The sequence below is a fragment of the Mauremys mutica genome, chromosome 1 (assembly GCF_020497125.1).
Source record: "Mauremys mutica isolate MM-2020 ecotype Southern chromosome 1, ASM2049712v1, whole genome shotgun sequence".
Taxonomy (NCBI): domain Eukaryota; kingdom Metazoa; phylum Chordata; order Testudines; family Geoemydidae; genus Mauremys; species Mauremys mutica.
This window is the reverse complement of record NC_059072.1, coordinates 217,149,193-217,163,365: the sequence shown is the minus strand read 5'-3', so window position 1 is coordinate 217,163,365 and position 14,173 is coordinate 217,149,193. Positions and strand designations below refer to the sequence as shown.

General features: G+C 40.2%; 1 protein-coding gene across 27 annotated transcripts in view; it reads right to left on the bottom strand.

Annotated features, from left to right (window-relative positions):
* DMD (dystrophin) overlaps nucleotides 1–14,173 on the bottom strand; it is a 2,044,659-nt gene that overhangs the window by 41,201 nt on the left and 1,989,285 nt on the right. For all 27 annotated transcript variants that reach the window (XM_044996713.1, XM_044997415.1, XM_045002732.1 and 24 more), the window contains 2 exons: nucleotides 5,304–5,470; nucleotides 2,921–3,032 (listed from right to left, as the gene is read on the bottom strand). In XM_044996713.1, coding sequence (XP_044852648.1) covers nucleotides 2,921–3,032; nucleotides 5,304–5,470 — 279 coding nt within the window. The remainder of the gene's footprint in view (nucleotides 1–2,920; nucleotides 3,033–5,303; nucleotides 5,471–14,173) is intronic.

Sequence of the window (14,173 nt, the reverse complement as noted above, 5' to 3'; positions counted from 1 at the left end):
AGGAATGAGTTGTTAGGTTCTAGCCTTTAAACTGTCACAATGCTGCTGGTTTTTGCCTGTCCCTGTCCTTTGAAATGGGATTGAAAATGCCTTCATTAAGATGAACAAAAACACTTCTCTACTGAAGCTTCTCTTCTGCATGGGGTGGAAAAGAATTCTCCCTTTCTTTTGAGGTCAGTCCATCCTGTGGAAAAACTCAATGTGATTTCTGACTGGCAGAGTAGGAAAGCAGTATCTCAATGTACAATTTTATTCAACAAAAGTATCTTTGTTGGTGAATGGAAGCCAGGTACTTTGCAAAACCATCAAATTGCCTATTTCTGTAGCTGGTACAGAGATTCTCAGGCAACAGATGCTCTTAGTTTAGTTCTCTACTTTAAATTTTTTTTTTTTCCAGAAACAGCCTTGCCTTTATTCTGACTCAACCCTCTTCAGGTAAGGAGAAGCTGTTGCACTCTATGGACCTGGTATGAGCTCTCAAGTTCTTCTTGAACAGGACTAAAAATCACAGATCCTCAAAAATCTTTCTTGTTTGATATGTGGAAAATCCACCACACACTCCACTGTTAGTTGGACACATTCAGATATTTTGGAAGCTTACATCAAAGGCGGCATTCTTGGCCAACTGACAGTTAAACTGTCTATAAGGGTGACGGCTTTGTCTTGGGCTGAGACAGCAAATACTTTGGTGTTTAAAATCTTTAAGAAGGGGCCACTGTAAGTTTTTTGTTCATTTTCAAATCATTACATTCTGGACACTGAGGACTCCGTGGATGTTTTGTTCAGTCATACAGTACTTAGGGTTATTTTTCAGTTAAAAAAATAGCTCAGAGACTTTTGGCACTACATGCTCACATTTTTTCCAGTTTAATCCTCTCCTAATTCAGCTCACTGCTGGTTCAGCTATGCACAACTAATTAGTATGGATTGCTGGAGCTCAGAAATAAAGAAGATTTTTACCATCTGTGAAATGGGTTCTTAAGACTGAGCTCAGCAATCTGCATGCACTCTCAATTTTCTGTTTTCCATTATTTTGTCTGTTACTAATTTGAATTTCTTATATCTCTATGGAAAAGTGCACTGGGTCCTATAGTAGACTCAAAGGAGTGAACATAAAACCCATCATTCAGGTAAAAATGGTGGTAGCAGAGGTGTTATTCTGTGTACTGTATACATTTTGTCATTAAGTCTTTGCTTCATTTGCTAGGAGAATAAAGGTGGCAAGAAGAAACAATAACCAACTCAGTGAGATTCCTGACTCCAACTACATTTGTGAGGAAGATTAGTGTGCTCTAGCAATGCTTACAGTAGAATAATCAGTTCAGATTTGTCTGTGCTGTTCTAGACTTCCCCTGTGAAATGAGCAACAGTACAACACATCATCATTTCCAGTTATCTCAGTCAATGAAGAAAGGGCAGGAAAGGATAAAGCATATGGAGAGTTTTGGTGAAAAGCTGACAGAAGCAAATGTATTGTACTTGCAGAGATTCACACCAGGCAGTGCCATATCCTCCAATACACAGAGAACTGAATGTTTTAGAAAGTATTATGCATGTCATAAAGAAAATAATGGTTGAAGTAAAAAACAAATAATGCTGTAATGAAAATATATGATAAAAATAGACAGAAACTTTATTCTTGCCTCATCATAACATCTTAGGGGTATATATTTTCCTCTCAGCCTTTTTTAACTCCCCATTCACTGAGACAAGCTTACAACCCTTACTCTACCTTGCACATCTCCCTTAGTCTGCATACAAATTAGATACTAACATTTTGTTTCCTAGTCGGTTATGTATTATTTTCATGGTTTTATTTTAAACATTTACATTTGACCAGCAGACAAAAATGCAGAATCTTGTGATCACTAAACCACATTATAAACTGGAAGCCAGACTGTGGGGTGCGTCAGAACTGCACAAAATGCAGGTTGCCGGGTCTGCAAACGTGGCTTAAAGCTCAGTACAGGGGCAGTCCTTCTGCACCACATAAGAGTGCTCTAATTTACACACAGCTACAATGGACACATGGAGCCAAAAATACAGTTGAGAAGTGGTGTGGTACAGGATGATCTTACCTCTTCCACATTTTCCTCTTACAGGGGAAGGTAAAGAGCTGCCTTGTCTGCTTTATGCCATGGGAGAATCATCCTTACATGAATAATCCTCCCTGAACCAGTTAAACAGGGTTATAGGGCCAGATAACACGAGTGGTGAAGCAGAAAGCAGAGGCATTACACTGGAAAATCTGGCTCTTGGTCTTCAGTTGTGAAAATCCAGTTCATTATTTTTAAATATCTCCTAGATCTTTACATATCACTGTATCATCTTACAAAAAACCACCACTACCAGTATGCCGAGAATAATTTTGCAGCTGAAGAGACAATCATGACCAAACCAACATATCCACGATCTGTCAAAACAGCTATCACATTAAACTAATTCTATTAGTGACTGATCTTTCAGTACAGAGCTTATTATGCACTTAAAGTACACTGGAAAAAAGAATGGAGGTGTTAACTTGGAAGGGCCCTCACTGAGATACTGTGAGTTGATTTTTTTCCCCCTACCATAAGATACAAATAGATTTTTCAAGAATCCTAGCCTTACTGTAGAATACATAAAATCAATTATTTAACACTGAGCACGGAATCCATTAGCATATAATGCATGATTTTGATACAGCGTTGTATAAACAATGAAAGGCAGTAAACCTTAACTCCCAGTTACTTCAAACCATTACTGTTATTCCTCACTGTGCATTTCAAAATGTTAGGCTCTAAAGACTGGGGTGTATAAAAGGTGACTTAATTACAGAAAAAAGTCCTACACAAATGCTCTGTTAGCTTGCACATAGCAACTGAAGCTTTTTACTTCTACATAATAATCAACATTAAGGGTCACTGAGGCAGATACCTACCGGTGTGCAGTACTCCACCATTGGATAGTGCATTTTATGGCCTTTTGCCACTCGGCCAGAAAAGAAACAGCTTTGGCAGATGTCATAGTTAAAGTGCTTTAAGCTTCTGTACCTGATGGAGGGAGGAAAAAATTGCCGTTAGAGCTTCACAGCCTATCATAACTGAATTTTGTTTCAATTTGTAAAGTAGTTTCCTCTGCTAATAGCTCCTTTTCCCCCCCAAGATAGCCTTGGCTGTACACAATGCACTCTACAGTAAGCATAATAAAATGTTTGTTTGCCATATAGGGCCAATATAGAGCAATTTGAAGCAAGGTGATTATAAAATTACTTATACATTTGCAAAAAAATAGAATCACAAAAATTATAGTAATTACAGGGCAATACTGGGAAAGCACATATGCCAAAGGAAAACCAAACCAATGTCATTAAAAATATACAAAATGTACCTGCACATTTCTGATGAGCTGAAATTAATGTCAGTTATTTTTATCCCTCTTACCCTTCCTGTCATCACACCACCTAACCAAATAATTTCAACTAAAAATGCCCCTCAAATAACCCCAGGAAGCTCTGTTGTGTTCTGCACATTAAATAGCAATATGTTTGAGTTCTGTCTAATTTCTTTGTTATAATAGTTCGCATGTATGAAGAGCCTTCAAATTCAAAGATCGCAATGCACATTTACAAATATCCGTTTAGCCTCAGCACTTATTATATCTGTTATGTTGCAGTGTGGGAAGGAGCCAGGAACACAGAGTCTGTGTTGTTTTAAGAGGTTTATTAGCAATAATTTCAAGTGAGAGAGTTAACAGCACTGTTTTTAGGTGTAGTCAGTCTCACAGTTAACTTTCTAAATGCCTTCCAACACAATGTGTATTTTGAAGATGTGAAAACTGAGGCACACATACTATCTAAGCATAATTTACATACCACAGTAATAGATGCCTTGGAAATACTTAAGAGATATACTAGATAGGTAAAATTAGATTAGATTTTATACACACATGTAGCCAAGATCTGCTCGCTCCCAGTCTAGTGCCTTAACCAGAAGGCTATCCAGTCCCCTGATAGCCCTCGGTCACAACAATAGCTCCCTTTGACTTTGTTTGAATAATTATGGAGACAAAGTATGTAAATAGGCATTTTCTTATATTGCATTTGGGAATAGGAAAGTATAGAAAACTTTCTAGATGGAGTAACCTACTCGCAATCCCATCACCTCCTTCAATAATGTTTACCATTCCCAAGTTGAAATATGCATTGCGAGTAAAGGAACAAGGAGATTAATTCAGATAGCAAGGGAACTGATACAATGACCAAAAAGACAGGGATTTCTTAATATTTAAAAAAGCACCTCCTCTAGCTATCAGGGGGGGAAATAAGAAGGAAGTGAGACACTTTCCCACAGCATCTCCACCTAAAGTCATCATTCAAACCCTCAAATGTAGGGTAAAATGATGACATCTTTATATGAATGCTGCCTGCCCTCTGTTGAATATCTGGGCTTTAGAAACAGCATTATAAAAAGCTCCTTGTAAACAGCACGATACACAGAAGTATAAATATCGATGGTAAAAAGACCACGATGAATAAAAAGCGCACAAACCATACAAAGCAGCTATTAGGAAACAAAGTGATAAAACAAGTCTAAGCATAATTGAAAGCGAGTATTTACTTAGCTGTTAAGTGGATTCTGAACAGGCATACCAATACATAGCCATTTTACAACACAGTGATTTATTCATTGCTATAGTAACCACGGGGTTCATCCAGATATTTAAATCCATCAGCAACATTTCAGAATCAAGAGCTTCTGATTATTGTTAAATAAGAGATGTTTACAGAAGATAGGCCGAGTAGATTCTGTCTAAAGCAATGATCATAATATAACAGTATTTCTAGCACACTAGGTTAAATAGTCCACCAATTATACACTCTTTCTCCGAAAAATACATAAATAGCCCTGGATTTTTGTGCTTCTATGATTTTTTCTGTTCATTTGCATGCTTTTATATCATCATGGAAAGCAATTCATTAGGATCCAATCCAGAAAACATAATCATGTTTACAGAATAGATGGAATATAAAGTAAATTCTATATTTACTAGGACAATCCACCAATCCTTTGGCAGGGGAGGAGCAGGACTGACAGGAAAAGAAGCATTTGATTTGAATTATCTCCCCCCCACTCAAGACTGTTGTGCTCAATTCATTGATATAATTCTCCCTGTAGGACAGCAGTACTTGCTTGTTTGTTTATTTTTTACATTTGCTAAATCAAAGGAATAAAAACAGAAACATTCTCTCCTGGGTAAGAGAGGGAGATCTTAGTATGCTAAGCAGCTGAAAGTACTGTAGCAGAAGGGGTATTATTTTGTACCTGAATCCAATAATGGGACACTCCTTACAGATGTTACACTTAGCTTGGTGTTTGGCAGTTTCAGCAGCAGCCACCCTGTGCAACACTGGCAGCCATACCATGGACTGTGGTTCCAGCCTCATCCAATCCAAGAACAGGGCTGCTTCAATTTCTGGCTTGTTATTGGCCTGGGAGAGAGGATGAATAAAGAGAAGGACTCAGCAAAGAACAGCATCCCGATGACTGCCTGTCCAACCCACCAGCTTCCTGCCTCCTCACCCTTACCTCGTCACTGAGCCTTCAATCCTGGTCAACTCTCCCATGCACCAACCCTAAATGCCACTTCCAGGACCTTCTCCTCAAAAGGCACTGCTTAGTTTCCTGAATAATGGGTTCCCTCATTCTGAACTCCACTTCATTCCTTTTAACATCTCTAACTTTTCTGTGGCACATTTATGAGCTCCAACCCATTGACATCTCTGTGCTCCTATCCTGCTCCTCTTGTCTCCTTTACTGGCTATATAGAGAATTCTCTGAGCTCCACTCATTCTTCCACCTGTGCCTCTTTTGTCCCTTTCTCCCATCATATCATGCCTCCTAATGACCCCTAGCATTGGCTCACACCCAACATCCTCTTCCTCCATTCCTAGACCTGTGCCACTGAACTCCACTGGAGAAAATCCAAGGACCACACGATCTTCCTCCACTACAGATCTGTCCACTTCTCCTTCGGTACTGCCATCTTCTTTGCTAAACAACTCTTCCTCTCTCTCACTGAGCCCTAGATTTAAAACCCTATAGCGTATTCACTACCTTTCAATACCTCTCTGAGTCCCTTTTCTCCACCCTGAACACTTTCTTCTCTTCCCAGCATCTGATTTCCTCCAATTCCCCATATTCCCTCTCAGCTCCTGGCATTAATTCAGAGATCACTCCTCTATATCCAACACCTCCACCTACTCACTTGACCCCATTGCTAGGCAAATCTTGGAGTTCATAATCCATCCATATCTTTCTTGATCATAGGCGGCGAGTTATATGGGCCCGTGGTGCCCCTGCTCCACCAATATTCAGGAATGTGGGCCCACTCCATCAATGTTTGGGCTTATATTTTCAGAGCTGTCCCGTCCATAGGACGGACCAGGGAAACCGCCCTGGGCCCTGCGCTTCAGGGGAACGCAGGCTCCATGGCAGCCTGGAGTGCTAGTGGGGGGCCTGGCGCCAGCCTGCCCCGCTCTGCCTCTTCCTGCTCCGCCCCCATTCCACTCCTTCCCCTAAGCCCCCACCCCACCTCTTTCCCGATTCTGTCCCCTCCCCCAAGTGATGCCAGGAGCCAGTGGAGCAGGGTGGAGCGGAGCCAAGTTGCTTGCTGCTGCTGGCACGAGGCCCCCCGCTAGTCCCCCAGGTCACCCTGGACCTCACGTCCCCTTGAAGCACGGAGGCCCCCCAAAGCACAGGGCCCGGGGTGGTTGCCCTGGTCTGTCCTACGGACAGGACGACTCTGCTTGGACCCATTCTGGGCACCACCAAAAATTATACAAACCTGCCGCCCATGTTCTTGACCTCTCTATCACTTCAGGTCCTGGTTCAGCAAATTAACACATTAAACACATTAAAATATGTGCTTAATGCTAAGCACAAGTAGTCCCATCAAATTGAGTACTTAAGTAGGTAACTAGATCAGGGCCTATGACAACACAGAATATCTATTTCATGGCACTGTCCTCTCTTGGTTCTTTTCATATCTATCCAATGTTTCTTCATTCTCTTTTTCCCCATTCCTCTCTTGTAGATGTCTCACAGGTCCCTTGGATGTCTCTCTTCCTTTCACATCTTATCTGCCTAGATGATTCTAACTACCATCTCTTACAGTGATTACTCATACATCTAATTCTTCACTCTTTCCCCATCTTCCTGCATGGAGACCTGCAATCTAGTTTGTCTTTCTGACATTGCTTGGATGTTTTGGCAACAATTTAAGCTTACCACAATTAAATCTGAGTTTCTTATTTTTGCACCTTTATTTTTTTTTCTCCTTCTCGTCTGCTTTCCCCATTCTTAATTGCAAAATTACCATCTTCTTTGACTCACAGGCTTGCAACATGAGAATCATCTTTGACTGCCCCTTCTCAAGTTTCCTGTATGTCCAGCACATACTCATATTTTGTGGTTTCTTCCTCGACAGCATTTTGAATGTCCAGCCCCATTTTCTAAGATGGGGTAGTCAAAAGGCAGACCAGGGGCCAAATGCAGACTGCCAGACACTTTTGAATGGACCACAAAACCTTTTTATTTCTTTATCATCATTATTTCAGTATTTTCTTCTCTGGCGTTTGGACCTTGACTATACCTTGACCAAGAAATTTGGACCTTGACAAAAAATAATTGATTACCCCTGTTCTAAGATCCCATAGCTAAAGCCAGCCAACGCATTGGATATCTCCTGCTTTGATTACCTCAATCTACTCTTCTCTTCAGCTTCCCTGATTCTCATATTGCTTTCCCTTCCTGGTGCATCCAAAGGGAAACCATTAAAATGACTTTTTGAATCTGATGCTGACAATGTAATCTCCTCCACCTCTTTGAATTCCTCTCTGAAATCCCCCTTTTCCACTACATCATATTTAAACTTCTCGTACTTACCTTAAAGGCCTATACAACTTTGACTTGGACTATATATTGGGCGTTTAGAATAAAGGCTTTGTTTGTTTTTTTCTTGTGATTTTTATGCTAATTTGAGAAACGGTCAGAAAATGTAAGGGTTCCACTGGCTGCATTAGAGACCAGTGTAAATGGGTTTCCAATATTGTAATAATATTAGAAAACAATAGAGGTTTCAATGTTTTATACATCTCTTGTATGAAATTAGAATAATCTTCTTTGATGCACGGCAATTTATCCAATGGATTGTGCATTAAACCCACCTCATCTGAGCTTCGTTTTTCTTAGCTATAGTATTTTTAAAAGGAAACACTCACTGGAGCAAAGAGAACACAAAAGAAAAAGTATAATCACCACAGTAACAAATCATAGCTCTAATTCAATAATTTGCTGACTATGTTCAGAATGATGCACATTGTCTTTCACTGAAGAATCTCAAAGCACTTTACAAACATCAATTAATTCTAGACATCCCTGTGAGGTGGGGCACAAAGCATTATTACCGTATCCCCATTTTAAGATAGAGTAATTGGAGCACGGAGAGGTCAAGTCACTTACCCCCAAGGTCACTCAATGAGTCAGTGTCAGTCAGGAACTGAACTGCTGAGTCATCACTCTCACTTATGCTCTAGCTACTAGACAATACTCTTCACGTTCTCCCAGACATTCTCTGTCTTCCAAAGTATTGATGGGAGTATCTGTTTAATATGCTATTTCTAGTACAAAAAGATGAATTCTGTATTGAAATGCTGCAGCGTGTGTTGTAGACAGAATAAAAATGAGCAACCCAAAGAATTAGCCCATCCTTTTGTAGTCGCTTTAAGTTTGCAGGAAAAAAAGTTGCTCTAAAGAAATACCTCCTGTAACATTCAAAAATCCATTTTAAATCTGCAGTCACTGTTGATTGCTAATGGTCGTAAAAGTTGACTATCCAACTACTCAGTATACAGCTCGTACAAAACCTGTGCTTTGGGAGATTAGCTGCATTAAAATGTTTCAAAACTGGTTATGAATTACATTACATGAAGATTTAAAGCCACATGGAGAAAAGCTGGTCAGGGTCGGACAGTATAGGACAGACAGTTCTTTACTGTTCCCTGAGCTGCTATTATATTTTCCTTAACAACCTCTAAATCCAGTAAAGGCAGCAGCTGAAGATTTTACATAAGGGAAAAAGAAGTCTGCATTCAGACAGAACATATCTGAAGTAACAAGACCAAGCTGTAAAGAATATTAATGACTCCTTTCTTCAACACATTTCTGTGGAACTCCCAATTTTTATGGTAATAATGGAGTGAATCATAAAGCAAAATTCATAAAGCCTTTCCCAGCTTACAAATAACAATTTGTTATGGAGGGATATTCAAATTCATTATACTTCAGACATCTGTTTTTCTGCATTTGTTTGCCAAAAAACAATTGACAGGAGGGGGAAGCAGGGTAATTTTTTAAATCTTTATGCAATGATCAGGAGCTGAATTTTTCTGCCACTGCCCTCCCCCCGGATTTAAGCTCTTCCTCCCCTTTTTCTCATTCTGGCTTTTTTTTAAATGTATACTGTATCAGTTTGAGGACAGATCAAATTTATGTCTCTGTTGTAAAATACTGCCTTATTTCTCAATGTACAAAGTAGTATCATTCTGTCCGGCAGAATCAAACATATTTTCAGTCACATACATATTACCTTCTGTAATGCTGCAATTTGGGAAATAAGTTATAAAAATAATAATATTCACTTAATAGTGTCTTCCATCCAAGATCTTATACTACGCTTCATTTATAGCAACCTGTAACCGTAGATAAATATTATCCCCGTTTTTCAGATGAGGAAACGGATGCAACATTTACATGATTTGCCCAATGTGACAAACACAAAATAAGTTTGTGACAAAGCCAGGAATAGAACCCTTGTCTTCCAACATCCAATCCTGCTTTTTTCGGCCAAGCCTATCATTCCTGTTTCCTGGTCTCAATGGCTTAATAATATATTTATGGCTTCCTATGCAGCCAGCTTCCCTTCCCACACCTGGATGTGTTAAAAAGGGGTAAATAAAGATGACAAGAAGAGTCAATGCTCCATAGTTTCCAAGGCAAGTGCTATTTCATGGTCAAACATGAGAAGGCAATCACAATGACACGACATGAGCTAGGCTCTGCCATACAGTCTGCTTAAGCCATTCTTAACCCTTGGAGTGTCTAAGATGATGACTTTGATCTCTTGCATAATACTAAACCAGTCTAGTCATGGTGTTAGTGACACATCAAATATAAATGAAACAAATTATTCTAACTGATGACATTACTGGTAAGGCTTAAACGGTCCATTCATTATCATTGAAAAAACAAGATCTTTCTTCTTTTCCCCAGCCTTGCTCTTACCATTTTAACACACTTCTGTACAGAAGATCGCTTTCAGATCTGCTCAGATTTGCTTCTGAAAGCCAGTCTCATTAAGTTTTTGATTCCATATAAACAAGCCCATAACTTCCTACTGAAATAACACCATAGGACGTGCAGTTTTATGACATTTATAGCACAGCAGCTTGCAGAGGGATTTGTTAGATCCCTGTACGCCAGCTGCACAAAGAGGATGCACCTATTGATGATACAATGATTGTAATGGTGTTTGTATTTGTCATATTTCAGTTATTCATCCTGGACATTATTATTATTATTCCTTTTTTGTATTGCAATTGTGGCCTATGGTCCCAATCAGGATCAGGGCACAGACACATAGGAATACATGGCCCAAACCCCAAAGAGATTATAAACCTTTATTCCAGCTTTGGTTTGTCAGAGTACGTACTTCAGGAGTGGGCACACAGTTAAAGTAGTTGTAAAAATATCTCAATCTTTCTTTTTCACTGATACAGTATACATAGAGCCATAACAAATGTAGACTGTTGAAAGTCACGGTTATTTTTATGTTTATGAATAGAATAGTATATCTGATGTTAGATATAAACTAGTTGTATGTCCTCCCCCTACTTGTTTCATGTGGATAACATTCTATATAAAAACTCCAGCCCTACATCCAATTTCAGGGGGGAAAAACATCCTTAAATAATTTTACAGCATAAGGAAACAAACACCCCTCACACTTCACAAAGGTATTGGGGGAAACAGCAGCTACATTTTCGTACACTGAGTTGAACTAACCTGCTGACCTCTGGCTTTTCTTTTGCTCCCATCTCTTAGTTTCAACGTCATAGTAACCCGTGGAAGAAAGGTGTGTGTAACCCCTAAATGATAATGGTATAATTTTTATCTTTATCATTTAGGCCCTGTCTATACTGGCCAAGGGAAGTATGTTAGCAATTTTCCAGCATGATTCACTAGAACAATACTGCTGTGGTTTCCTTGGCCAGTAAACAAGATAAGCAAGGCTTTAAAGGAGCACTGTCATGGCTGACATGGTCTGTATAGCATCTTTTCAGTTTCACCTTACAAATGAACCTGAAATGGAAAACACTAAACTTTCACTCAACAAAAACTAGTGGTAAAGTACCTTTAAATGCAAGATCACGCAAGCGTACCACACTTGCCTAGGGAACACGACAAACATAATTTTCTTTGCTTGTAACACAGCCTTACCTCCCAAGAGCACTTATCTATCATGTTTAATAAAGAAGAGAAAGATAGTCCCTTCACACCCTCACAATACAATACTGAGAAAATTCACACAACTTTTCATGGACCTTACAGATAATCTTTATGTACTGTGACTCAAGCATTTTCATCAAGTTTTTTTGACCTCAGTTAAGATTTTTGCCTTTAAAACACCTCAAAATACAATTACATTTTTCTAGTTTGGGGAGGATATTCCCAGTTGTATAAGCAACATATTATTATATTCTACATCACATCCTTGTTCCTCACAGTTAGTATTAGCACCTCCTTTCTTTATTCAGAAAGGATGAAAAAAAAAAAACCCCTCCAAGCTGGTGGGAAGAAAAATAAAATGAAAGCAGCAGCCTAAAGTAAAAAACTCATTCCTTTAGACAAAGAATGTGCTTGTGGGAATGGTAAGTATTTTATTACCATTTGCACAGGCTGTTATAAACAGCAGTGCTAAGAACACTTGCATATTGACAGAACAAGACTGCCCTCCCCCACTATTCCCAAGGACTTATACTTCAAACAAAGACGGGTGGAGATTTCCCCCGTTATCTCCTGGTACAGTAAACATCACATTTTCATGCTGCTGTGCATGACAGACAAGGCTGTTGCCAGGGCACCTAACCTAAGGGGGTTGGGAGAGTGAATTTTGAAATACATGTTTGCTGCTGACTTTCTGACGTGTCTGAAAGTTATTACTAGGTTATGATCAGCACAAGTAACTAAAACAAATAAATATATCAATACAAGGAATAAACAAACCCCAAAGTACAATTCTTAGTCCTTAAAAGAGACATATGAAGAAAGACCTAACATCAGACAATGTTTGGACACAACAGTGCATAAAGCACACATCCCCTGATTTATTTTTCTATATTAAATTATTTCCCTTCAAGAAAATCCCAGAAGGAGAAGGCAGAGGGGAGAGAGAAAGGAATGTGTAGCAGTGTCATTCCACCCACAAGCTCTGTGTGCTACCCTCTCATCCCTCTCTATCTCAGGGACTCCAGGCAATCTTCCACATGCCAGGAGCTGTGTCCTTCATAACACCTTCCTCCATACAGTTGACATCACCCCAGTGTGAGAGGCCCCCATTCCAGGGTCTCTGTGTTCCCCCCATCTCCTGCCCTCAGGTGCCCCTCTTTCAACCTCCCTATCTCTACTCCCCTTACTCCAATTCCCTGCTTCCATGCCTGCCCACTCATTTCCCCCTTTCTGAGCCCCTGCTTCCCTCAGCACAATTCTCCTCCTCCACCCATTCCCTTACTGGTCCCTGCTCTTCCTCCTCCTTCCCTCCCCCCTACTCTCCACTTCTCTCCTGCGGGTCCCTGAGAGACCCTGCTTTCCTCTCCCCTTTGGCAAATCCACTCCCCTTCCTTCCCCATCCCCACCCCCCAGTCCTCTCTGGGGACCTGCTTCCTCTCCCTCACTGCCATCTGGGTCCCTACTTCCCCCACCATCATCACCCCATTCCTAAGGTCCTTGCTGCTTTGCCCTCACCCCCACTCTTGCCCCTCCCACACACTCTGCCCTCCCTTTCCCTGCTCCCTGGATCCCCAATTCCCACCCTACAAACCCTCCCCATAAAGGCTCTCTTACTTCTATTAGAGTTGAGGTTACAATCTCTCAGGCACCAAGTTAAGGTTCTGCCTCTGATGTGAGAAGGCAGCAGCAGGGGGAACCAAACAGATTCCTCTGCCTGCAGCACTGGGCAGTCTGGGAGCCCTGATTTTCCTATGAATCAGGCTCTTTCAGTGTTTTGATTTGTATCAGATTCAGCAGGAGTCTGCCCACTGACGGCTAAATAGTCCCAGAAATTTTGCAATTGGTTGTATGCAGTGTTCCAAAGCTATCATATTATATCCAAACAAACCCACAGAGAAATGCAGCAAAGTGTTACACCTTGCTCTGGTCGGCCAAATATCTTCCTGAAACGTGTTTCCCTCCATGTCACAAATATATCCATTTTACTGTATTTTCTACTGTATACCCACAGGCCTGGAGCGTTTTTACAAAAACGATTTGTTAAAATTCCTATCCCTCACCTTTTGTTCAAAATAGTTTTGTGAATATTACTGTAGTTTCCATGGGAGAAGGGAAGGGTAGGCTCCATAGAGACCTGAATGAATGGGGAGCAGATTTATATGTCCCCTTCAGCAATCTGTGAAGCTGCTGTCGCATTATTCTGTGTTGGTCTGACAAAACCTAAAAACACAACACAGAGTCCCCCTACAAACCTCTGAAGGTTACCACAGGCTTTATTCTAGCTACCAAGGTTCATACTCCTTGTCTATCACCATGGCATCTTTTGGATATGGCTCATGATACAGTTTTTGCACAGAGCACAAATGACTGTTTTCAGGAGAGGGCTGGGTTATACCAAGGGGAACAAAAGTTAAAAAAATGAGGGTAAGGGGATATATAAAGACTCTAGAACTAAACTGATCCACATTCTTAGCTTGTGGAAAAGTGAGTCACCCCTGAAACCTGAAGTGACAATAAAAACAAAATAAAGGATTAAAAAATCCACCCATCACAACAGGAAACCACAGGTCATTTTGTAATTGTATATGTTTTTTAAACACAGTAACTCAAGACTATTTACTGCCATT